Source organism: Scardinius erythrophthalmus (genome assembly GCF_964197995.2).
Source record: "Scardinius erythrophthalmus genome assembly, chromosome: 24".
Taxonomy (NCBI): domain Eukaryota; kingdom Metazoa; phylum Chordata; class Actinopteri; order Cypriniformes; family Leuciscidae; genus Scardinius; species Scardinius erythrophthalmus.
In genome coordinates, this window is record NC_138244.1 from 10644943 (window position 1) to 10672364 (window position 27422).

A 27422-nucleotide genomic window follows, 5' to 3' on the forward strand; every position below is an offset into this window, starting at 1 on the left:
ATCTGCGGCCTAAACTATAGATCACTTTAGCTTCTAAGTAACAAGATTCACATGCTTGTCCATGTGCCAGGAGTGTACAGCAACTGCAGCGTGAGCTGAGTCAGGCTCTCAAAATGCAGCTGGCCCTTTCTCAGGGATATCGCTACTTCAGATGTATAAAAACACTTCCATTGTTATATTCGTATCATCAGCAGAGTGTGACATGAATCGACCACAAGTTTGGAACGTCTTCTTTCCACAGTACATTAAGAGTACTTAAGCCGCAATGCACTGGAGGTAGATAAGGACTTGTTCTGGTAGTCTCATTTGTAATTTAGGAGTGGGGTTTCAAATCAGATAAGGATCTTTAATTAAATGTTTTGAAGGCAATGAAAATGAGTTTTATCCAGCAGGCAAAAAACGAATAGCATGTTTTATGTGAGTCACAGTAACAGCAGAAGATCTGCAGCGACAACAATTTGGGATAACAGATTCAATCAGTAAGATATTCAGCGTGACTGCATCTCTTGAAGATTAATGCTCCAGGTGGCCACATCAAGTGTCGGGTGGCTAAATGAGTTCTAAAACTGGTCGGCTAATTTGATCGGGTTGTTACTGGTTTTGAATGAAGCAAAGCTTGGATTAGTATTGCCTCCAAGTGCTCAAAACAGAATATATTAAAGGCATTAATTCGGGTAAAAAGTGAACACAATGACGTCTTAAAACGTTTTGCAGGCAAATCTAGACGTTGGATTTGAGCAGCATTGCCGGTGATTGGCCAATTACAGTTTTTCTTCTTCACTTTGTCCTAGTAAAGCAGTCTTGCATGCGCTAAATGCTTTGGTAAATCAGGCCCACAGAAGGTAGGATAAATGGATGAGGAGAGAGCTGATCTGAGATCAGCAGCGAAGCGTGACAGTGCCAAGGTTTCTGCAGCCCTTCTGCAGGGTTATGAAGTGCTGAAAGAGAGCTCATTCCAGACGTAATGTTCCAGCTTCCTGCCTCGCTTCTTCTCCTCATGATTAAGGTCTTAAACCTCTCATCAATCGCCCTGCGCCTGCTCGCTGCCATGGCGGCGGTAAGCGAGAGAGGGAGATTCTGCTTGCCTCACAGCTCTGAATGCTTAACTCAACTCCGTCAGTCTGCCAACAGACAGCGCTGTGGCACTTCTCTCCACTCTGTTAGCGTGTGACCTTCACTGATTCATCTCTCTTACCCCTCTCTTTCTCACACACACCTCTCTTCTCTGCCTCAGGGGGATTACCGGAAGACTGGCCATCATATTTAAGGGATATCTAAAAGCCCGGGCCAAAAACTCATTTCATTGGTAATTTCCACCCATTTCTGCAAGGTGAAGTCATTAGAGTCGCGGCAACCCCTGGAGCTGCCATATCATCACCCTGCTGTCACACTCTCTCTCTTCTGATCCCCCTCTCCAAACCAGCTGTGGCTTACACACTCGCGTCCTTTCATTTACAGAAACTACTAATTCAGTTCGCGCTAGTTCTCCGACGGCTTCAGGTGATAAAGATACAGCCTTCCCCACTCCCCGCAGCTAACGCCGCCCGACCCCTTCTCGCCACGTTTGTATAATCCACATTTCACAGGTCGTTGAGCCACGATCGGTCTCACCAAGTAAACCACAGAGAAATGTTTGACTCTTTCAACCCTGTTAGTCACAGTTATGTACTCAATGACTCAAATAATCTTCAGCAACCACCGCCGCAACAGTGAGCCACAACCTTTAGTCCTCTTCAGGAAACAGGTAGGAACTAAGTGCAGTTTATTTGTTAGAGATATATAGTATGATTTGGTTTCAGAAGTGGAAAATGCTGGCCAGTCATAAAACAAATGCCCAGACAATGTTCTAATGCATCATGATTAAATGAAACATTTAATATCGATTGTTAGCATTTAAAGGAATAGTTCACTTAAAAATTAAGTTGTTTCGAACCGGTATGAATTTATTTCTTCTGTGGAACACAATAAAGATAGAAAGATAGAAGAATATCGTTAACCAGACAGTTGATGGACCCCATTTACTTCCATAGTAGGAAAAAAAATACTATGGAAGTCAATGGGGTTCATCAACTGTTTGGTTATTATCAACATTCTTCAAAATATCTTCCTTTGTGTTCAGCAGAAGAAAGAAATTCATACAGGTTTGAAAGAACTTGAGGGTGAGTAAATGACAGAATTTTCATTTTTAAGTGAAGTATTCCTTTAATAACATTGCTAAACTTGCCACAGTGGAGATGAAGCATGCTAGTGCTGATACCATTTTCTTTTTTGAATAAACCAGCAATTTATTAAAGAGAAATGTGAGGTTGAAAAAGAAAAAGGGGTTGACCAAGGAATAAATAATAGCCTTTTCATGTTAACATATAATTTTCATATTTTGAACTCAGCCCCACGTGCATTCTCTAAGTCTAGTCTCTTTACGGGAAAGCTGGGAATTGCTTTCATTGCCAACAGTGACATTTTGTCTGTTTCCTTCCAATTAGAACCTAATTCAGCATGAATGCTCACTGCGTACTACAACTGACATGTAAAATCTGGTGTGCCACATCAATGAGAGATTTGCAGAAATTACAATGAGTAAAGAGGACTGTGTTTAAAATGCATTCCCAAACTGAGGGCTCATCCATGATGCAGTTGCTAGAGGAAACAGGCCTGATTACAAGTCTTTTCGAGCAAGCAGTTGGGTACCCATACCAGGGTAAATTTCCACTGTTACTTTTCTGCACAAAAGCTTGGTGTGCAAAATTGCAAAGTCAGTGTATATCTGCAGCAGGGCCCCGTAGCTGACGAGAATATCAAAATGAGGAGCATCTTATCACACATAAGCACATCGCTGACGGTGTTATTGAAAGACTTTTGCAATTTCCCCCTTGTCATAGATGTGGAGAGAATTATCTGCCCTCTGTGGGAAGCAGAAAGAAACAACACAACAAGATCAACAAATGTTCAAGTCACTTCCTCTGCGCCAGGAACTTTTCCTGATGTGAAGGGTGAGATTATGGTTGAGCTAAATGTGTTCTGTCGTTCTGTGATGGGCAGGTTGCCTTGAACAACAATTTAAGTTACGGTTCCTGATAGAGACCTGTGAAAAGCAGGAAAGTTTTTGACATTTTTCACTTTTGGTAATGGTTTAGTTGGGATAAAGTTGCGAGAATCAAAGCGAGCACTCGCACATAGAACACATAAAATGTTCCGCTGGGAAGGGTTAAGATAAATTCAGGATGAAGTTCTAAATCGTCACTTATTGTGTGCTCAAGAATCATTTGCACAGACAGGCACACAGCTGCAGCCGAACTAAAGATTACTTGGCTGATTTATTCCACGTGTAATGATTATAGATTTATCATTAGACAAACACTGCAGCTACAGATCACCTAGAATGAAAAGCATGAGCCAACAAAACTGAGAGAATATATTACAATAAAATCCAAATGTCACTTCAGAATAAATGAAGAATGTTTCAAAGAAGCCCTTTAGTATTAGGAAAGCTCCATCTCGATTATGCAATTATCGCAATATTGTGTATACAAGAAAAGAAGAATATTACTTGACTGAATCTACAATGCTGTTATGCATTCTCTTCCATTATATTTTGATGACTCTATTAGCAGCAACAATATTTACTAGAGGAAACTGGTTACGGAACTAGGAATGGACAGTGTTTTTTATGGAATTTAGCGCAGACATAATAAAAAACGTTGCTCATGCTAGTTCTTCCAGTTAGCGTAACCATCTCTCTTTTATTCATTAAACTATGGGAGAGGACGATATATTATGTTTGCAAAGAAGCATAATCACAGTTCATAAAAGCAATGAGGGCTAATGAATGGAATATGAGTATTTTCTGGGCATGATCTCACTTGGGAAACAATTCTACTGTTCCTGTTACATTCATTTCAGGAGCAAATGGTCTCTGGAATACAAGGAGCGAGGCAACATCTCATGATTTTCCTTTGTGGTGTGTTTCAGCTTGAAAACCCTAACTGTTCTTGAGCTCTAGGTCACATCCAAAACAAAAGAGAGAAAAAAAAATTAATTTAGAAATATCAACATACATTCTATGGACATGTGGAAAAATAAAAAAAAAAACATTAAAATATTATCAAAATATTTATAGAATTCACTCACCGTAACAGCACGCCAAGGAACTAAAATCATCTAATCAGGAAATGAAATAAGTTAACATACTGTTGCTTGTGACAGAAATTTACATTATATACATTCTTTTTTTTAAATAAACTCCTTTGTATTGATTGGTGGTTCCTTCAAGTTACTCCATTCACTAAAAAGCTCCTCAGAATATTTAAAAGCCCTGTTGGATACTTCCTGTAGAGTCAAAGAGAAGATCCGGCCAATCAGAGCGCAGTAAGGCTTTTTTCGGAAAAAAAGTCCTCGCCAATTATCTGACGCGGCAACCGTAAGCAGTCATATCCGAAAGGCGACCCTCAGCAAGAAACATGGCATACATCCACACTCGGAAGTGAAAAGAAAAATAAATAAAAAATATATATATTTATAAAATGAAAAACAAGTAACCACGGGGAGAATTGTCAGGCAGTCAGGAAACAACAACAACAAAACAAAAACTTTTTTTTTTTTTTTTCATATTTTAGGGGGAAATGAATAGTTTCCATTGTTCCTTTTTTAGAGTTTAAAAGTAGGCTGTTCTTACCAAAATGAAAAAAAAGAAAAAAAAAAAGAAATAGAGAAAGGAGACTCTTCTTCTTGCAGTAGAACTGTACATCTTTATATGCAGGTAAACAAAATGTAAAAGTGCTTTTTAAAGACTGTTTTCCAGTGTATCGAAAGGAGTAGCAGGCACTTAAGTCCATCCCATGTTGTAGTTGTCTGACAGTGGCGCAGTAAGGTACATGTTGTTTTGGGTAAATCCAAGGTTTTTCCGTTCCTCCGTTGGATAGACGCAGACAGACATCCAAACATATTCCCAACAAACATTAGCCCAGGATATCCAGGTAGACAGGTGTGGCTTTACCCAAGGCATAAAGAATTTTCTGGATGTCTTTGATGTTCAACCTCTGCTGCGGTTCCCTCTGCCAGCATCCCAGCATAATGTCGTACACTTCCTTGGGACAAAGCCGTGGCCGCTCCAGCACACGTCCTTGTGTGATGCATTCGATTACCTGTAAAGACCGAGAGAAAGGAGTCGGGAATTACTTGCTGATAAATATTCTATCGCAGGGGTCTTCAAACTTTACCAGGCCAAGGGCTCCTGTTACATATTGTATAAAATTGAGCATTGCATTTTAAGCCTGGCCTTTAAGTATGTACATACTTTATGATACCAACAATATTACAAAATAAAAAAAACTTATTAATGTAGGAGGGACAATAAAACATTTAGCTAAACTTTTTTGAGTAATGTTAGTTTTTTATTTTTATTTTATTTCAATCAATTATTCTAAGCCCTGAATCTGAATCTCCTGATTTCAAAATATTTAAATACAGTACCATTCATGATGCTGAAAATCCAGCTTCGCTACCATAGGAATACATATCTTTCAAAATCATTAAACACTTTTGAATGCAAGTTGTTTCAGACCAACAGCATGGGTACTGCAGTATTATTATTTTTTTGTACTGGGATATTTCACAGATTATTTTTTGTAATTCAAGTCACACAGACTTAAAGTCTTGTGCTATCAAAAATCAGAGCTTTATTTCTAAATTATTACATTTATACTCTATGAGGATTTTTGGAAGCATCTGAGGAAGCTTTGCTCTGAATTATAACACAAGTGTATTTCTGCAGCAGTCAGATGCGGCGAGAGGACTTGCTGACAGTCCTGACAACACGAGAACCGTCGAATGTTTTGTTTTTTTGTACAACAGACTTCATCTATCATTTAACAGTTCTCTGTTTCTGTAAAGAAACCATCTATGGCCTTTGTGTTATGATACGCAAAATAGGACCATCTCATGAAACTGAAGACATTTGCCTCTGTGGATGGCTTCGTATCGACTTTTAGAAAAGACAGATGATTGTTCGTGGTCCCTTGTGTCCACCGCACTGACTCCAGCTTGTGGATGTCTGTGTTCTATCGACTGATAGTTTGATTTAGTTTCATCCACCGGTAGAAATGACAGCATAAGTTCTGATGCAATACAGTAGCCACCGGTCCTCTGGCACCAGAATATGGAGCAGTGCATGTGATTAGCATTCAAGCCCCTTCAGTGCATAACACACATCTTTCTTGCATAAATCGCACAGCACCTATAGATTATGGTTCGCTGAGTTGATATTGATAATCTCAGTGTGAAGTAGTGCTCAAAACAGCTGCGAATAGAAGCTTCAAGAGAATCGCTGTCGCTTTTTCACTTTTCACAGCTTGGGAATCTGAAGTGGGGAATGAAGTATTTTCAGCACATCCAGCTCTGTTTGGTCAGCAGAGAAAACACTTTCTCACAAAGACTCTGCTTTAGTTTGTATTTGTTCAATTCGTGGCTGATTATATATATATATATGACCCTGGATCACAAAACCAGTCACAAGTCGCACGAGTATGTTTGTGGCAATAGCCAACAATACATTGTATGGGTCAAAATTTCTCTTTTATGCCAAAAATCATTAGGATATTAAGTAAAGATCATGTTCCATGAAGATCGTTTGTAAAATTCGTACCGTAAATGTATAAAACATTTATTTTTGTGAGTAAATGCAGCACAACGCGAACATAAATGGACAACTTTAAAGGGGATTTTCTCAATGTTTCGATTTTTTTGCAGCCTCAGATTCCAGATTTTCAAATATTTTGCATCTCGGACAAATATTGTCCTATCCTAACAAACCACACATCAATGGAAAACTTAGTTATTCAGCTTTCAGATGGTGTATAAATCTCAATTTCAAAAAATTGACCCATGTGACTGGTTTTGTGGTCCAGGATCACACATAGCTTAATTTCTAATATGCAAAACAATTTTCTTTTAATTTATGGGGGAGAAATATGGCCTAGATGCATTATTAGGTTTCATGAGATTCATCCTTAAACTTATATTATAACAATCTACATCCACTCTTCTATCTTCTTTTTTATTGCACAGAGAATCCCAGTAAACTTATGTGGATTTTTGCCCAGTTTAGTATCAGTACTGAAAACAACATTATAAGGCTCTTGTTTAACCATTACAACATTTAGTTCAATAGTGGTAATTATGAGATTTATGTGAGAAAGTAAATAATAATCTTTGCTATTCAGACACAATGGAATAGTTTGGGAGCAGCATCTCTATGTGTGTGTGGCTGTTTGGAGTTCATCCAAACCTTAGTTGCGAAACGTTACATGGAGAACAATAGCCGAAAATTAAGTGGCGATGTTCCTCATTAACTCGACACACGAGGGAGTATGTTTGAGACAAAAAATCCAACAACTTGACATTTCAACATGTGTACTCCCTGTTCATTTCATAGGAAGACGTCATGTTCGAGATGAGCTTGACTTACAGTCTATACCTGTCAAAAGCCTCATGACAACCGCCAGTGATTATGCTGTTTAATTTCGCTCCTTAGTCATCCTGTCTCAAGACTGAATGTGTCTCAGAATGCTACATTATTTTCACACTCCTGTACCAGCTTTTTTCGTCCAGTACAGACATTCTGTCTCCATTAAGCTTTTTATTATCATTTCATCTGGGCAATGAGTCTTTACACCTTGCTTTCACCTACGGCAGTCATACAGTTTACTAATAACGCGTGACCAAAGCTAGCCAGAGGGCTAGCAAACAGCTGAAAAAGAAGACTTCTTTCTGTCTGAGAGATTTTTCTTATGGAATCCGATAAAATGAACATACCTCATTATTTGCCAGCTGAAACCATGGCTGCTTGCCGTAGGTGAAGATTTCCCAGAGGATGACGCCGAAGCTCCAAACATCACTTTCCGTCGTGAACTTCCTGTACATGATGCTTTCTGGTGGCATCCAGCGAATGGGTAGCATGGTGTGTCCACCCACCTGTTGGAGCACCATATCCTGATTATCAAAGACAGTCAGAGACTAGTGAACTTCACAAACTCGCATTACTAAAGATTAACAACACTTTATGTTAAAATTATTACAAATTATTAAAAGTCTTGTAGGTGCATTTTGAGATTTTTTCTTTTTTTTACGTCCACATTTCATGACTTTTCATGAATTTTTCACAGTATTTTGTAATTTCTTAAAGGGTTAGTTCACCCAAAAATGAAAATTCTGTCAGTAATTACTCACCCTCTTTTTGTTCCAACCGCGTAAGACCTTCGTTCATCTTCGGAACACAAATTAAGATATTTTTGATTAAATCTGAGAGTTGTCTCACTCCTCCATAGGCTTTCAGAGGGACCGAAACTTGCTGGCCCAGAAAAGTTATTAAAGAGATCGTTAATATAGTCCAAGTGACCACAGTGGCTTAATCTTAAGTATATCAAGCGACGAGAATACTTTTTGTGCGCAAAAACAAACAAAAATAACGACTTTATTCCACTATTCATTTCCTTCTCTCTGGGCCTCTAGTTGGTTCACATAGTGTTTTTGCGCTGCGCGTCTGTGTTACACGTCACCACGTAGACTCACAATTGGCCGAAGCGGGTCATGTGTGTGATGCGTGATGACGTGCAACACAGACGCGCAGCGCAAAAACACTACGAGGCCCAGAGAGAAGGAAATGAATAGTGGAATAAAGTTGTTATTTTTGTTTGTTTTTGCGCACAAAAAGTATTATCGTCGCTTGATATACTTAGGATCAAGCCACTGTAGTCACTTGGACTATATTAACGATCTCTTTAATAACTTTTCTGGGCCAGCAAGTTTCGGTCCCTCTGAAAGCCCATGGAGGAGTGAGACAACTCTCAGATTTAATCAAAAATATCTTAATTTGTGTTCCGAAGATGAACGAAGGTCTTACGCGGTTGGAACAACATGAGGGTGAGTAATTACTGACACAGTTTTCATTTTTGGGTTAACTAACCCTTTAAGTATGTCACCAAGGACGATAACTATAACGTTTCAATAATGACGTTTCAGTAACGTTTTAAATCTATGAGAATGGAGACGTCCACACCACAACTACAGAGACTGATTCACACAAAGGACAATAACTAAAATGATAATGATACTTACAAAGTTTTAATAATCACATAATTCTTTGAAAAATAGAAACAATGACACCACAATTATATCAGAGAAACGATATCTTCAGAATAAATTTCTGATTTTTTTTTTCCCAGCTGATGAACAATAAACTGACAGCCAATGAGAATCCATTCTGAATTTAAAGAGCCAGATCATTAAAAGCAGCAGAATAAACAGAACATTATCGTGCACTGGTGTGGAGGCTAATATATAGTTATCATTATAGTCATTTTTGCTGGTAAATTGACCTTCCTGGTTGCTGTGAAAAATAACAGTATGATGTACAATTATATCTGGGCGATATAACCAAAATCTTATATCTAATATCACAATATGAGTTGTATAATAATATAGTGATTTTTGCATTAAATAAGGTTTTTATGACAGTTTTTGATACCATTGAAATTTCATAATTCTCATCACCAGTTTTAATATAACAAAAAAATAATACAAGCAAAAGTAAAAAAACAAACAAACAAGAACACCAAAAAAACTCTCAAGCTTATTGAAGACAACAGTTAACAAGCATTAGGACAAGACTACATTAGAAAAAAACCCTACCTGAAAAACTTCAAGCACTAAATTGAAAAGTAATTCAATAGAAATCCAAATTTAATCTCAATAAAGTAACAAAAGTGATTCAGTGAGTGATTTTCTCTGTCTTTTGTTGTTTGAGTAACATTCAGACAACGGGTTTATTAGGCTACTGTCACTTTAAGACTGAATAGACTGATCGAATATTGAAACACGTGCGATTTCTAAACTGTTTACATTCACTTAAGAATGTATTCTCATGACTGTGTTTATGAGAACATTCACTGGCCATTTTGACACATAAGTGTGTGTTTCTGACTGTTCAAATCCAATAAGGCGGCAAAAACAACTCAGTCTAGTATTTGCGCTGTATGAGTATCGGCTTCATGCACAACACGTGCGTATGCTGAAATTAGTTCCCTTTTGCCGCTTATTGTGCTAAATGGTTTGAATTCACTTGTTTTTAAATAGCAATGGTTAAAAACTTATGCAAATGAGCTTTTGTGACTGCGCAGCACGGGTGCAAAACCGCGATAAAGTCTACCAGTTAATTCGTGTCTATTGGTATATCTCCCACCCCTACTTACAATATCTGAAGAGCTTTGACATGGAAAACTGAGAAACCAGAAAAGATGGAGGAAGGGAAAACAAATGTATCCATTAAGGGTTTTTGACAGCTCCAAATCATCAAAGGCCATAAATAAAGTCTCCCTCCAGGCTTTCCCAATGTTAAGCGAGATATTAATCGATTAAAACAACAAGACATTAATCATCTCTGCCCTGGGCCGGCACCGGACTGGATTGGTTTAGAATCTATTTCCTCTTCGTGTCTGTTGCTTGTGTTAATTACAGCCATGCCAGGACAACTGAGAGTGACGTTTCAATGGCAGTTGCGTGGTTATTGCGGCTTTCAACTCGTAAGTGGCGACTGCGTATTAATTACAAGGCTCATTAGTGGTTTGCTCACATGGGGGTCAGGCTATTGACTGTGTGCAGGAATACAAAGCAGTCTGCGGCATACTGTACATCCACAGACTGCCTAATTTCTTCTTTGTAGGATGCTTATTGTGCTTTTATTTTTATCATAAATGCATTTAGGTACAAAATAGTTGTGTGTTAAAAATAATCACAAGAAAAACAACTATAAATGAGATTATGGTCAAATGTTCTTTGGCTCTATTGCTTTGTCATGAGTGTATCCTTGGCAACAGGACGTGTCTCTAAGCTCTGAGCACAACAACGACAATTTAGGAATTAGGAAAACGTCACAGTTTTCGATGCTTTGACGATGAATAAATTGCTGTTTATCAATAAACAACAAAAAATCATAGGTTGCACATCCGCGTAGCTCACAACTCATTTCAATTTGCAAACGGCAAATGACTTAGAATAATGAGTGCAAAAATATGAACGTCTCTGTGATTAGGAAACTATAGAGGCATTGAGATGTACTATAATTTAAGTCTGGGAGTTTTTTTTTCCTGGTGTAATGTCTTTAATGTAGGGAACGATAAGGCAGTAGAAGGCTGTGTATGTTAATCAGCTACGCTTCTGTGGTTCTCATTCGCAGCCAGTTCCTCACAGAGGAGGAAGCTGTCCCACAGGCTCCAGTGATGTGTGGCAAATATCCCTCCTCTCGCTGGCTCGCTCTTTCCCTCCCGCCTCTGCCCTTTAGGAGGTGTAAGCAATATGCCAGTCCTGCTGCGGTCAAACAACACTCCTCTTGTTCCGTGAGATGGAGTTCAGGGTACTACCGGGCCGCTGCTAACGCTCCCCATGCGTGGGCAGGAACTGCTCCCTATGGCCATACTGAGCTGCTCGCCTGGCTAACTCAGCCCACTTTAGCGTTAGCGCACAACATCCTTGCCAGGAAAAGTCAGCCAGGGATGAAGGTAATGAAGGTATGATCACCATAATGGACATAGATAGAGGGGAGAGAGACAGAACAATGTTTGGAGAGCTTGAAACAGTAAAATACGGCGCTAACTGTGTTAGCTGCAATGCTAGTGACTTTCTGCTGCCATGCCAGGTCCTTTCCCCCACAGCCTGACTAGAAATGATATAAAAAATAGCTTATGAAAACATGTTAATGTCATTTAAATGACACGTCACAAGCTAAAAATGGTTGAATGAAAGATTTATTTTCTTTGTGTTTTCAATAAGCCTTTGATTAAAAGTTAAGAACTTAGTCTATTAGCATAGCGCTAACTGCTTAAGACTGGTTAGCTATCTTTTGATTAGCTAGAACAAGATACTGCAATAACAGGCTACATTTTGGATTTGCATTTTCAATACATTTGCATTGAGAGGAATAGTATCTTGTATGACACAGTTAAATACAGAATACCATACTAGCATACTATTCTTACTCTCTCTGCCATTTTGGAGAAATAGTAGGAGTAGAATTTAGCTGCCAAAATAGCATACTATTTTTAGCATAGCCTACATTTCTATTATTATAGAGTACATTAGTGTCTAGATATAGTATAGATATAGAAAGAAAGAATATATTTCATATTTCGCAATTCTGACTTTATAACTTGCAATTCTGGCTTTTTTTCTCGCAATTGCGAATTTATATCCCACAATTCTGATTTTATAACACAATTCTGACTTTATATCACATAATTCTGACTTTATAACTCACAAATTCTGACTTTATAACTCGCAATTCTGGCTTTTTTTCTCGCAATTGCGAATTTATATCCCACAATTCTGACTTTATAACACAATTCTGACTTTAAATCATATAATTATGACTTTATAACTCACAATTCTGACTTTATAACTCACAATTCTGGCTTTTTTTCTAGCAATTGCGAGTTTATATCTCACAGTTCTGACTTTATAACACGCAATTTTTACTTTATAATTTGTAATTTCAAGTTTATATCTCACAATTCTGACAATAATCCACAATTGTTTATATCAAAAGTTTATATCACGCAATTCTAAAAAACTGCAACTGCAAGTAGAAAGACAATTCTAAGATGAAAAGTCACAAGTACCTTTTTTATTTTGTGGTGGAAACAAGCTTGCATTGTATATAGAACTTACTTTTTCTTTTAAAAAAAGTAAGTGAAACAGTATGCTAAATTACATGAACTCATTACATTCCAAGTGAGTGGCTGTTATTGCAGGTAACTTTTATTTTCCATTTTTTATTCAACATTTACAAGTCAGATCAAATGAGTTAAAAAAGATTACGGCTATAAGTAACAGTTCAGGTGTCACACTGGAAATGTAAGGTCAAGTCAAGTACACTGCACTGTGACATACAGTGTACTCTGTTTTATACTGCAATGTATGATAGAGAAAAGTGCACTAAGTAGACTACAGTATTTGTAGAATGTTAGGATGCTAATCCAAACACATACATATTTAGTGTTTTTGTTTAGTGAAACTATTTGTGCTCGAGTGTTTGGGAAATGGAATCGATAGTATTGATTGAACTTGCATTCATCTGAATAGCTTTCCCCAGATTGCTCCCCCCCCCCTTATCTGAGGTGGAACGACGAGACTGCAGATGCATGTAAATCAGTCTGCGGGGCTTCGTTGAGATCGGAATGAGAACTGGCAGGGTGGTGACAAAAATGCCAACGCAATCTGAAAGGGCACCAATGAAAGGCAACACAATTAGCGACTGGAGGGTGGAAGAATCATAGGCGAGGAGGATGGGAATCACATAGCGGTAATTAGTGCATATTAAAATCAATAGCATGTTTGTTTCAATGAGCAGCTGACGAGAGATGATGTCATTAAATGAGTTAAAGAGCGTTGAGGAAATAGACATATGCGGTTGGAATTTCCAGCAGTTTTCTGTCTCACTTTACTAGTTTCAGAAGAGATGTACAATGTACCAAACAAATGTGCATTAACAGATGGAAAAAGTAACAGTGCATAATGCAGAGTGAAGGTTTTCTGATCTGGCACTATTAACTTGGTTACCCATCAGTTAATGGAGTATTCAACCGCAACAAGTCCTTCATGCACATCATAGAACTGTCTAGCACCAGACACGAGTGGGTTTGAAGCAAGGTAACTCAGCTTTGCTTTGCCAGGTCTTGCTGGCAGGAAGTTGAGGTGTTTGGTTCCTACATCAAATTTACACTGACAAAGAAAACCTGAGCAACTTGAAATCGACCCCAGCTTCTCTAACTTCTGCAAGTGAGATTATACGGCGCAATCATTACATGGACGAGGAAGCCAAGCTGTTGATGAATACTGACTCTAGGCTAACTGACTGCGTTCAATCCCAGGAGACCACCTTGTAGAGGTTCTTTCTGGAGAATGAACACGTCAGAATGTCACCGGTGTCAGAGAAGACGGGCTGTTGGATGCCATTTTGGTTTATATCTGCTCTGAGATGAGAGGCGTATGTGCCTATTGCGGTTAGGAGCAACTAAGAGAGACCTTTTCAGATCAGGTTTAGGTTTATACTATAACAATTTGTGGAAATCAAGGATACTCAACTCTGAATATTGATAAAGGCTTTGTTTCTGAAACCTAATGATATGCTTCTCACATAGATAACTAACTTGAAATGCTCTACAATGGCGCATAAACAGAATTCTGCATGGCAGATTTGACTCAAAGGAATCCAATAGAGCTTAACAAAATAGCCCATTTTATTTGTTCATCAATAGTATTCTGTATTGAATTAAATGATTAAATAGATCTCATGCTGCTTATCTTTAGGAATCAATGCCAACTGCCTCGCAGACGCATGGACATTTAGGTTTGCTTTTGCAAAACAGTGATGGTTTGGGTCACTTCCTGTTTGTTAGGAACAGTAAATTGATTTCTGTCTCTTTTGTGCTGCAGAGTGCAATCAGCCATTTCACAGTGCCATTAAAATAAAGTAAGCCACAGAATATATTAAGTGAGATGAGATGCAATGGTCTATTTGACATTTACTGTTAATGTAACATATTTCCTCCATTGCATTTAGGACTGATTCTCTGAACAGCAACAACCCGTGTCTACTCAAGGATCTGCATTTAGAAATATGCTACTTTTGAGGCAAAAGTAGCTTCCGCTTTTCGATCATCAGGTTTATTTTTTTCTTTCAGTGTATTCAGAACAATGTCTTGCTTCCGGTCACTTTTGCACTGTCCACCTTGAGGTAAGCAAGGTTAGGCATTGTTTTAAGCATGAGATAGGCAATTTAAATATTGTATAATTCTAAAATAATGAATATATATATATATATATATATATATATATATATATATTCATAAACATCACAAAATAAATGTAAAAGAAATCAAATCAAATAAATAAATAAATAATAGGTTTATATTAATAATACTATATTATTATTATTATAGCAAAAAAAGTTCATTTTTTAATTTTTATTAAATTAATACTTTTTTCTATGTATGCAGTGATGTTAGCCAATCATAACAGTGGACGTTCAGTGACAAGCCTTAAAGGAGCTGCCCCTTATTTCCGACAGAAGTTCAGAATGAGGACTAAAAGTAATAATTTTTAATAACGCATTTGCCTTTTTGTGCGAAACACTTTGTTAACATTATTAAGTGAACCTCAAAGAACATTAAAATAAATAAATTCCATGTCATTACCCCTTTAAAAACATTAACACACAAAAGCATTAAAAAACAAAGAAAACACCTAAATAAACCAAACTTGATATTTGATGTGGCTTGTTTGAAATACATAGCATGGCATTTGTCTCCTCAGTTCAAAAGTCCACTACAAGCCACTGACAGAATCAGTACGAATGCTTATTGAGCTGTGCGCTTGTTTAGTTTGGCTCCTGAATAATTTCTTGACTTCTGACAGTGAGTAAAATTCTCATTTCACTTCAGTGCCCTAAAAATGCGAGATGAACAATCATGTTCAAATCAACTTAATCTAGTCGAGCGATAGAGAAAGCTCCGTAAATTCTGCGTCACCTCATTCATCCTCTTGTTGAGCGCTAAGTGAAGACATACATTTTAATTCATTTAGGGCCCTCATCTTGCAAATTGAGCCCTCTGTCATCTAGACCAAATCTACAGAGAGGCCCATGTCTGTGTCAGGCAAAGACAAGATTTTGATTGAGGATCTTCTGTAGAAGCACAAATGGGTCTGGAGCATGTAATTGAGCCAACCAGCTGGAATGAGTCAGAATTGTCTGAATTTATACTTGAAATTTTAAGAAATAGTTCATCCACAAATTCAAATTTCTATAATCATTTACTCACCCTTGTGTGGTTCCAATATCTAGCCAAGTGTCCAAGCTGCTATTTTCCCTACACTGTTTTCCCTTCTCTGCATGGTCCCCATTCACTTTCATAACACAGACAAACAGCAGCTTGCACATGTTTCGAAATCTCTCCTTTAGCGTTTCATGCAAGAATAAATAAAAGTCATATGAATTTGGATTGACAGGTGAGTAAATGATCACAGAATAAACATTTTTGGTGAAGTACTGTATCACTTTAAATATATACTCCTTTAATTCAAATCTAATATGGTTGTGAATCCACAAATTATGAATGTGAATTATCCTTGCAAAACATGAATATGATATTTGTGCTTTTTACATCTCAAATGTATTTTTAAAATACCCAATAAATGGTAACATATCATCAAGGCTTGTATTCAGAGCTCTGTGTATGATTTAGATGTTTAATGGGCTTTGTTAGTATGTTAATATCTTTAATACCAAATAACAAATATGGTGAATTTTTTTAACCTTGTCCTTAATTAACACTCAGTATGACTAATCTAATGACTGTAAATAAACAATATGATTAAGGTCTTTTAAAATAAAAGCAGCTGGATGTATAAATATTACAACTTTTCAGAAGTCATTCAAAATTAGTAATTATGCATTTAATTATGGATCCATCATACGCCACAATTGACAAAGGGTTAATTTGTGTTTTGTAGATATTTGATGACTAATCAATGAACTACATACAGGTTCAGACTGTCTCAGAGCTGAATGATTCAAGATCTTAAGAATGTTTTTTCCACCGACTTGCAATTTTTGACAAACATTTATATTGCTCAAGCATTTATGAATACAAAACCGCTCTTACCCGATAGTAGTCAGTGCTGTAGATGTCTCTTGACATTCCGAAGTCTCCGATTTTCACGAGCAGCCCGTTTCCCACCAGGCAGTTGCGTGTTGCCAGGTCACGGTGCACAAAGTGCTGAGACGCCAGGTAGACCATCCCTGATGCGATCTGAGTGGCTATGTGCAGCATCTGAGACAAACCCAGTTCCCCATTGGTCTGAAGTGGCTGTCCGTCAACCAGGATCATTGCATCTGGACCGTGAGCTCTGTAAGTATAAAACAGACAGAATGACCCAACTGAATTCAGTTCTGTCACTTTGGTCCCAACAAGTATTTGGATGCTTTCAACACACTTAAAGGAATAGTTCACCCAAAAATGAAAATTCTGTCATCATTTACAAACTCTCAAGTTGTTCCAAACCTGTATGAATTGATTTCATACGAGATACGCAGAGAATAAAATAAATTCATACAGGTTTGGAACAACTTGAGTGTGTGTAAATGATGACAGAATGTTCATTTTTGGGTGAACTATCCCCTTTAAAAAGTAAATGAATTCTGCAGTGCATTAGATAAGAATTAAAGTTATATTCATGAATGCAGAAGAAAACAAATCAATGGAAAATTTAAATAAACTAATGCGGCTATTCATGTCAATGCAAATTATCAACAGAGTACTTTCCTCTTCAAAGGAAACGAATACTGTACGATGCAATTTGCATCCCTGTCAGTTTTCTCAGCCTTTTCATGAATCTATCGCCTTATAGTGTCATTACGTATGAAGCAGTTTTGACGAAACCTGTTATCCCCTATAATCCTGCTAGCTGGAAAAAGAAAGCAATTTCTGCTCTTTCGACAGAGCCCTGTCAGAAACCATGTACACCTATGTATCCACCTTGTTCAATACCATTGTGGAAGGTTGTAACCTATCAGTCACGGTCAGATGGGCCCTGCTGACATCACAAAGCTGAATTTTACATCACAACGATAAGAAAACGGCACGCAACTGGTTTACCCAACATTCTAATGCAGGGGTTCCCAACCACTTTGTCATCTGAACCTAAACTCTCATTTAAACTAAAATATTACCTATATTGCTGTACAAATTGTAAAAAATGAATCACTACTCGATAAAATTTTTGAAATCTAGAGTGAAAAAAATAATTGTATTAAAAATTAACAATTCTTTTGTATTTTTGCACGCACATATTTCAAATAATTATATATTTTTTAGATACTTCTGAGAAAGTGTCCTGTGGTTAGACAAACATCTAAAATTATTTATTTATGTTGCAAATTATTTTATACTTGTGTATTTATGCAATTTTATGACCATATTAATTAAGAAACTATATGGAATAATAAAGTTTGTCTCACTGCAAGATCATTAAAAAAGGAAAAAGTCGTTATAACATTAGGGATCAGCTGATCACTTATAGGAGCTGAAATATTCATGTTAAGCATAAAGACTTTAGATATACAAAAATGGTGCACTCTTATTACTATGAATGGGAGACATTTTAAAGCGCAATAAGGCAGAATAGTCCCATCTTCAAAAAAAAAAGAGCCAATCTCCAATTGGTAAAGTCATTGTGTCACTGCAGTGCAACTATAGAAACAGCCAGCATTCTGAGACACGCACATTATGACTGCATATGCGCATTGGCTGGTCTAGCCTGAAAAAAATGCAGTGAATTTTGAATAAAAACAAAATTTATTCAAAGAGATAGGAGCTGTACTTGCATGACTGAAATAGCTGCCCAAGAGGTGTTTCAAAGATGGCTGTTGAGTGAAATGTCTTGCCTTAAAGGGGCTATTTGTAAGAATTTCCATGAATTAATCGCTTTTTGTATTGCCAGTGTATGAACAGACTGTAGCGAAAAATAGAGACTTACCCCATACTTCCTAGGTTATCTATGAAAGCCTGTATTTTTTATGTGAAGGACTTGGATCGATTTCGCCAGGAAAATACAAAGGATGTGACCGTTACGCTCGCTCCCGAAAGCCTCTCTTCCGAATGTCACATGGAATGAATGCTTATACAATGTTTATGATAAAGCCGAAAGGGCTATTCTGTACTGTAATGTCAATGTGTCATGCACATAAAAGGGATTAATTCATAGTCTCACATAGCCAGATGTATTAAAATGAGGCAGATATAAATGTAAATTTAAATATGTAAATTTAAGTCTGTTAAATAAACATTAAATTAAAAAAAGAGACCAAATACAGTTCTATTTTGTATTTTTGGCAATAGCTATGTATATTTCTATTTATTAAAATCAAGTATAAATTTCATCAAGATAGTTAACTAAACTATTAATAACTAAAGGTAGTAACATTTTGAACAATGTATATTTCTTGTGAACTAATGTTCAGCTTTTTTTTTTTATAGTCACTGAATTTCAACAGTCATCAACCTTGTACACACCACACAGTCATCATGTTTTCAGGCCCTGTTAAGTTTTATTTACTTACTTTTTAATTATTCTTCCCCCTAGACAGCAACATAGTGTTGGCCCAGATCCGGGCCACATCTGGTACATGTGGATTCCACGCGTACCAGATGTGGGCCGGATAAGGGCCAACACTATGTTGTTCTCTGGGCCATTATCTTCATTCAGGCTAATGAGTGGCGGAATTTATCACACGAACCAGTCATATTCAATCATAACTGATCATATCCAATCAAAGCACGATGGAGGCAATGCCTCCTCTCACGTGACTTTCCCACATTCATTCTCAATTACCCCCCACTAAACCTCATCTGTCGACACGATGCTAGTGAATCGCAGATCTGATGGTAACATATCCGCTATTATCAAATGCTTTCTTAACTGCTGCTTTCACACCGCTGTTATTTTCGTTGCGTGTTTATTTTGTTATTGAGACGAAAGTGCACAGCACATATTTACATATTCATCTAAAAGCCGCTCTCAGCAGCATGGACGTGTCGGGATGTTCACTGCAAAGGTATTTCCAATGTTTTACTTCTATGCGAAGAGCGAAAAAGAACTTCGCTGTGAGGGGCCTTAAATCATGTTCAGATTAAGTGTGTATGAGTGTGAGCACTAGGGGTGGGAAAAAAAATCGATATTGCAATATATTGTTGTGCTCTCTGTCGCAATAAATAATCGATACACTAACGCCCAATATCGATATTTTATTACAACACAAAATGATTAATTTACCCGTTGTCAGTGTCACTGTCACTACCCAATATCTACCATTCTGTTTGCGGGGGCGCTGTTAGAGTAAATAGGGGTAAAGTGGCGCAAACAGCGGCCGGTGAAGAACACAAGTTAACTAACAACAACAGAGAATTTCAGAAAAAAAGAGAAGCGAGAAGAATGGCGGAAAACAATAAACAAGTAATAAAAACTCAGTGAGTGTTTTAGCGCAATTTTCTCACGTCATGGGATCACAACACTAAGAGATAGTAAATCTTTTCCTGGATTTTTTTTGTGCGTTCCCGAGATTAGACCTTCCTTAACATACTGCCGAAAACCAGAAGTCTCTAGGTGGTCTGGTTGAGGAGTAGATAGAAGTACAAGATTGGTGCGCACAGACAGAACAGAAATCATGAGTTAACAATCGCAATTTTGTCCGGTGGAAAATTGCGCTAAAAACTAATCAAAGACCCACCCGCTAGTTTCCACTCTAAAGGGTTTTACGAGACAGTCGACGGAAAGGCACTGGATAAAGACTATGCAATCTGCAAGAACTGCTTTGCAAAGATAAAATATAACAGCAACACTACGAATCTGCAAATGCACCTCGTTCGCTACTGACGTTTCAGTATTATGGTTTACACATGTTAATGCTCATGTTGTTTTGTAATGTTCATGCACTTTTATCTGTCTAGATGTACAGTGTTTACATTTAAGACCAGGAGGCAGTTATTATGCAAGTGCATATTTCTTTGCACAATGTTGGAAATGTTGGCATTAATAAATGCATAAAATTTCCTTATTTCCTTATTCCTTCTTTTTCTTTTCAGTCACATATATCGTGATATATCGTTGATGAAATTTCTTCCAATATATTGAATATCGTAGATATCGCGAATCGTGATATTATCATATCGTGGACCACATATCGCCACAGAATTGAATCGTGAGGTACCTGTATCGTCCCACCCCTAGTGAGCACGTTGCTGGCTGCAGTTCACTTAACGGCCACAGGTGTCGCTAACAACAAGGGTTTCTGAATTCTACATATATACCTGTAGCCCCTTTAACGGGACTCAATTACTCATACAATATCACAGTCAAGTGTTATATTTTGTTTTTATTTAAAACATTTGTTTTAAAAAAATGTTTTACATTTTTTTTTTTTGCCATTTCTGTCATAACCCTGGCTCACTGCAACTCCTGAGGATGATTTGTATTCCCAGAGCATCACATTGGAATTCAGTGGGTGTATAATTATGTTCAAAAATGGTCTGTGACCTCAATCAATAATAACTGATTCCCTTTGTATTTGAGATCATTTTACAAGCAAAGCATAACGATTACTGTTTACATAACGATTAACGATTACACATCATGACATAATGTGTGTGTAGTGTGTTGATTCCATCCACACACCTGAGGAACTTGTTGAGGTCTCCGTGTTTCATGTACTCGAAGACCATGATAAGCGGGTCACCGTCCACGCAGACGCCGTAGAACTTCACGATGTGGTCGTGCTGAAGGTTGGTCAGCAGCTCGGCCTCCCGCTGGAAGTCTTTCCTCGCCGCAAGGGTGGGGTCCTTCAGGGTCTGAAGGAAGAAACAGAAGACAGACCGTTTATTGTCTAATGATCACAAAATTAGCTACTCAGCCAGGCACTTGAGCATTGTAGGCAAAAAAGGGAAAAGTTCAATTAAAATCCATATTTCAAAGACAAAACATTAATATTAGAGGATATCCAGGAATGAAATGTGCCTTTGTTTTTTGATCAAAAATTATTGTGGATTGCATAAGTCAAACTCATCTGCATAGTTTTGGACTTGGAGGAACCTAATGAGAAATGAGTTTGAGATCTCTGGAGACTTTATTATCTTGACTAATCAGAGACATTTTTGGGATTTATTCTGAAATTCTTTTGACAAATAAACATATTAAAAATGTTTTTGTAATGCATGTTTGAAATGTTTAATCACAAAAATATAATAATTAATATCTCTAACTCTTCAGCACAAACTCCCCCCCCCCCCCCGTTCATGCAGTCTAGCTGTCCCAAAGTCTCTCTCAAACATATGTACTCAAGAACACTATGATTCACAAAATACAATGATTACAAATGACTATTGATACAAAAAAGTAATTATACAGACACATAATACAACTGATTATGAATATTAATAAAAAGTAATAATAGTACTGAAAACAATATTAATGATGACATTTTTGTCTTCAAGAGGATATATTGTGGATATACAGGATTGAAATGTACCGTATAAAAAAACTAATAGCAAAGTCACAAGTAAATTAATTAAGGGAGCTTAAATGAGTCAGTCAGTAATAAATAATTCAAGTGAACAATTAATCAGGTTAACGGGACTAACCTCTCCAACTAATCTGTATACAAACGGATCCGTCTCTAATGGCTTATGAATCCTGAACAATTTAAAACCAATGGAGCATGCTGAGCTATTTTTGACTGTATATGTAAATGCATAATCAAAATGTAGATGAGTTGACACAAATGTTATTTTGTAGACGCCGAAAGTGCTTTAAATCATTCAGGTAACATCAGACTTTTTCACAACAGTTAAATGCATGGACTAAACCAAGGGATGCCAAGGAAGATGCTCAAACTGACCAGCATGACGTCTCTGATTTGCTCGTGCCCTTCTTTGTCTTTTCTGGAAGACTAAATAGTCGCCTGTACACATCCGTCTTTTTGTCATTTTATATCCCATCATTCACAGAAAAATAACCCCCCTTAGTGGCCTTGGCCGTGATATGTCAATTGGTTTCCCAGACACTCTAGCAGCCAGATGCAGCATCACGTTGTGTTTGTGAGGAATCGCTCCTTCAATTATGTTATAATTGCGTTTCGCCCTCAGAACTCGCAGTTTAATTTTAATTAGAGCTACCGTGGGTTAATCCATATCAGGAATTGCACAGAGGTTCATGCGTTCGAGATGGATGAGGGAACCAATTCGCAGATGGCGAGGTATCTATCCCTATCCATAATGCTTTATTACTCCTGTGTTGCAAAATTGGCCACCTGCACAGGGCTGGGAAGAGCAGAGGGGACGAATCCAGCAACACCTGGGAGGCTGTCACTTGTAATAAGGGTCTGGAGGTCTTGGGCATCAGGTGGAGATGAGGGAGAGCAAAGGTATGAGAGAGACGCTGGTAGCTCTTTGGCCAAAATACAAGGAAAAACTTGACCTCTCTGAATTTGAGTTGGACAGCTTTCAAACAACAGCTGCTGCGATGGAGCTCCATGAAGCAGACGAAGCCAAGCAGCTTCCCGGAGGAACGTTTTATTGCTCAGAGGTTGTTCTTTCAAAGCTGAAGAGACTCATTTAGATTTCAAAGTATCAACTTTGCCTCAGACTAGACGTTTCTCCTACAATTCCTAAATGAAAACTACACAATTGTTGAAATACAGTGGGGGTTTAGAGCTATACAATGAATGTGGGTTGTATAGCTCAAACTAGTGTCTCATTAGATTCTTCTAAGAACAGCATGGTTTGGTCTTGGAGGAACCTAATGAGAAAAGAGTTTATTGAGATCTCTGCCTTTTGATTTTAATATCTTGACTAATCAGAGAATTTTTTTTTTTGTGGTTAATCTCAGTGTACTTTGTGTGTCAAAGTTCATTGGCTGCTCGCATGTGAATAGTCCAATGACATTTTAACTTTGACAAATGGATAGAGAAATTGGCAAATGAATTAAGAAATGGATAAACATTAATTAAATAGAGGTTTTAATTTCTATTTATGCATCAATTTGGAAAGGGAGTTATTCATTTATGTCATAGTTACATTTAACTGTTTTAAAAATGTATTAATACATTTTATTTAGATTTCTTTTTAGATTCCTTAATTTTAAGTAGCCCTCTATTCTTTTTCTTAGGAAAAAAACTGAAGTCTCCTCTATTTGCTCTCCATGTAATTTAATTTCTGTTGAAAAGGAAAAAAAAATAGATATCAGAGAGATCATTTTTGATTTTCTTCCAATGGGTCAGAGGTAAAACAGGGCATGTGGCTGCTTGTGTTGTTCTTCACATGAGAATCTTCTTCAGACACCATCACAAGATTCTAAAAGACACTGTCAGCTCCATCACTCTTGATCACAGCATCTCCAGAATGATGTGCTTTGCTGGATGATAAACCGTCAGACAGTAGCAGACAGTGTTATTGCCCAGATTTATTCCTCCAACCATTTCGGACTAAAGTGCAACACCATGAAAGCCAACAAGATCTCACTGATAATAAAAAAAAAGAAAACGTGGGAGCTATATATAAAGTTAAATTAAAATCAAGTTAAATATATATATAGGTAGGTCGTAGGTGGATGGGTTAGGTGGTTTCCGAATTTACATGGGTGGGTAGGTAGGTAGTTTAAGTAGTTGGGTGGGTGGATGGATGGCTAGGTAGGTCGGTGTGGTGATGGATTAGGTGGTTTAGGTAGTTAGGTGGGTGGGTGGTTAGGTCGTTAAGTCGGTGTGGTGATGGATTAGGTGGTTTAGGTAGTTAGGTGGGTGGGTGGTTAGGTCGTTAAGTCGGTGGGTGGATGGGTTAGGTGGTTTAGGTAGTTAGGTGGGTGGGTGGTTAGGTCGTTAAGTCGGTGGGTGGATGGGTTAGGTGGTTTAGGTAGTTAGGTAGGTCGTGGGTGGATGGGTTAGGTGGTTTCCGAAGTTAGGTAGGTGGGTGGGTGGGTAGGTAGGTAGGTCGGTGGGTGGATGGGTTAGGTGGTTTAGGTAGTTAGATGGGTGGTTGGTTAGGTTAGTTTGTTAGGTGAGTGGGTGGTTAGGTAGGCTTATAATAGTATTTCTTAAATGATTAATATTATTTATAACATAATAAAGCTGATAATTCTTCTATTTTTTTCCTCATGTAAAAAACGTAACAAAATAAAAGTATATGTTTGACTTCATACTTCAACATGTCAGCATCTGTGAAACCTTGAAACTTTGACATTTCGAAACCGACAGACAAACTAGCGGACTTATAGATCAGCTCTGATCTGAAGACCTCCTTCAATAGACCGCCTCAACGCACTGGACGGTGAGTTCCTTGACCTTGGTGAATAGTCCCATGTGGTAAACCATGTTAAGGCATTATCCAGGAACTGTCTGCCCACAGCGATGACTCATTCCACTCCGTCTATGCCATGAAGACTAAACCACAGCACTGCAATATCTTAATACCCCCCCAAACCTTGTATCAATGCCAAATATTAAACGCTATTGTAGCTGATCTCTCCTCGGAGCACAGCAGAGCTCTTTCCATCATTGATCTTAGTTAACAAATCCTCCACCACCAAGACGTCTAGCGATCGTTCCCTGAAAGAAACCCCGCTCTAGTGGGCACAGGAGGATCAACTTTATATGTCATTCGAGGGGGGCTGGAAAAAGGGGCTTGACCTTTCGAATGAGTCCTGTGTAACTGGAGAGCGCTACGGCCCTGCTGGAATGGAGGGATCATCTCTTACCTTGACAGCCACCAGCATCTTGTCCTTAGTGGGGCTTAGGTTGTAGCACTCTGCCAGGAACACCTTCCCAAAGGCCCCTTCGCCCAGTTCCCTCTTGAGCACGATGTCTCTGCGCTTAATGTGCTGTACATCTGGAGGGGGAAAGAGAGAGAGAGAGATTGAAAGTATTGTGTGACAGTCTTCCTGCGGGTGGAGCTGCAAAACAGAGATTGAGAAATGTTTGAATTTCCTAAGTTGGATTGCTGTCACTCAGGCTGATCAGGTAACTTAAAGGAACGTAGCACCAGAAACCAAGTCTTTTATGACATATGGAGTGAAAGATAAATGAATTAAAATAAACTAGAAGAAATGAAGAACAATTCACACAGAAATTTGTAAAAATGGTACAGCGCATACATTTTGGGGAATATATATATATATATATATATATATATATATATATATATATATATATATATATATATATATATACACACACACACACTCACACAGACACAGACACAGACACACACACACACACACACACACACACACACACACACACACACACACACTAATTATAATCATTAAAAATGTATTTATTATCATTGTTATAATAATAGTTATAATAACAATAATAATAATAATATTAAATATAAATTAAATAAATTAATAATAATAAAATAATATAATTATTTATTTAAAAAAATAAAATTAAAAACCACCAATTACACCAATTCCTAAATATGTCACATAGAAGGCAAATGTATTGTACATACTATTTAATTTTGCGTTTACATTAAAGGGCAATGCGAGGTAATGTAACCTTGCAAAACATGATGCACTGAGGCAACCTTTTGATGTAATTTTGTTTTTCAGCATTCATGTACTTATCACTTTTAACCTAGAAAGTTTCTGTGATCTCTGAAACCATTTCATTTAACCCGACTGCTAAAACGTGTGCCTGTGGTGTATGTTTACGCAAAATACACACACATTTGCATTGTTTTACACCAGAATCTTTGTGCGAGCTCCCATTGGGAGCCTCAGTGCAAAATGATCTAAACACAAGGGATCAGGTGGATTTGCCACTGAAACAGAGACGAATGAAGTCACGCTTGGTCCACTGGGCAGGGTAATGGAGCAGATACCAGTATGCTGCCGGTTCATGTCCCCGCAGAGCCTTACTGCGGCTCTGCCCTTGAGAGAGGAATGTAACCTCAAACACCCTAATAAATATCGCCACAACATTAAAGACGGCAGGTGATAATCTGCAGATCATCTCCTGTCTGATTTTGATGTACAGATAATCACTGGATGTTATAAAGAAATTTATCTATAGAACAACATATAATGGGTCACCGTGAGAAATAAAAGCAACCAAGAAAAGCTTTCCAGAAAGTGGTTGTTTTTTAGAACACTGTCAATGGTGCTGAGGAAATGCCTCTACTTCAGACTACTTCAAGAAGACAAACTTGTCCACAGCAAAAGTAACCACTTTAGATATGTAAAATAAATAAAGAAATGTATAAAAAGACTTGCAAGCTTCCATTCTGAAACAATTAGAGCCTTGGCAAACTGACAATAACACAAAAGTAACTACTACTTTTACTTACAATAGGCTTCATTCATGAAACACAAGCAGAACCAAGTGTAAAAAAATAAATAAACACACATTCTTATGTAAATGGTCTGAATTAAAGCTCCAATATGTAACAATTTTGTAATAAAATTTCCGAAAATAACTTGCACAGTGTGATATATTTCCTCCAGTTGTGTACTTACAATATCTCAAAAGTCTCCAAAGATTTTTTATTTCAGAGAAATTCCGATTTTAAATAACTGTCCGTCCCGGAAAAGAAATGTCGCCTCTCAGTGATGCAATGTCCGCACTATTCTTTTTTTCCGGTGTGGACCATGTGATATTACACCACACCGGAATATCACATGGTCAAATGCGGAAGTGGTGGTTATACCGTTATAGCCATAGACTGTATGGTTATAGCTGTTATGGATCACGATTACTCTTTGGCGAGTATTGAAGTGCCAACAAAACGAAAGCGTCCATATTCGGATACACGCAGACTGTGTGACAAACG

The 27422-nt window shown here is 37.6% G+C and overlaps 1 protein-coding gene across 1 annotated transcript in view; it reads right to left on the reverse strand.

The window, feature by feature from the left end:
- Positions 1 to 4603: 4603 nt before the first annotated feature.
- ntrk3a (neurotrophic tyrosine kinase, receptor, type 3a) overlaps positions 4604 to 27422 on the reverse strand; it is a 206034-nt gene continuing 183215 nt past the window's right edge. Inside the window, exons 12-16 of the mRNA XM_081355621.1 lie at positions 25345 to 25475; positions 21277 to 21449; positions 16710 to 16953; positions 7810 to 7968; positions 4604 to 5141 (exon numbers count right to left, since the gene is read on the reverse strand). Coding sequence (XP_081211747.1) covers positions 4956 to 5141; positions 7810 to 7968; positions 16710 to 16953; positions 21277 to 21449; positions 25345 to 25475 — 893 coding nt within the window. The 3' untranslated portion in view covers positions 4604 to 4955. The remainder of the gene's footprint in view (positions 5142 to 7809; positions 7969 to 16709; positions 16954 to 21276; positions 21450 to 25344; positions 25476 to 27422) is intronic.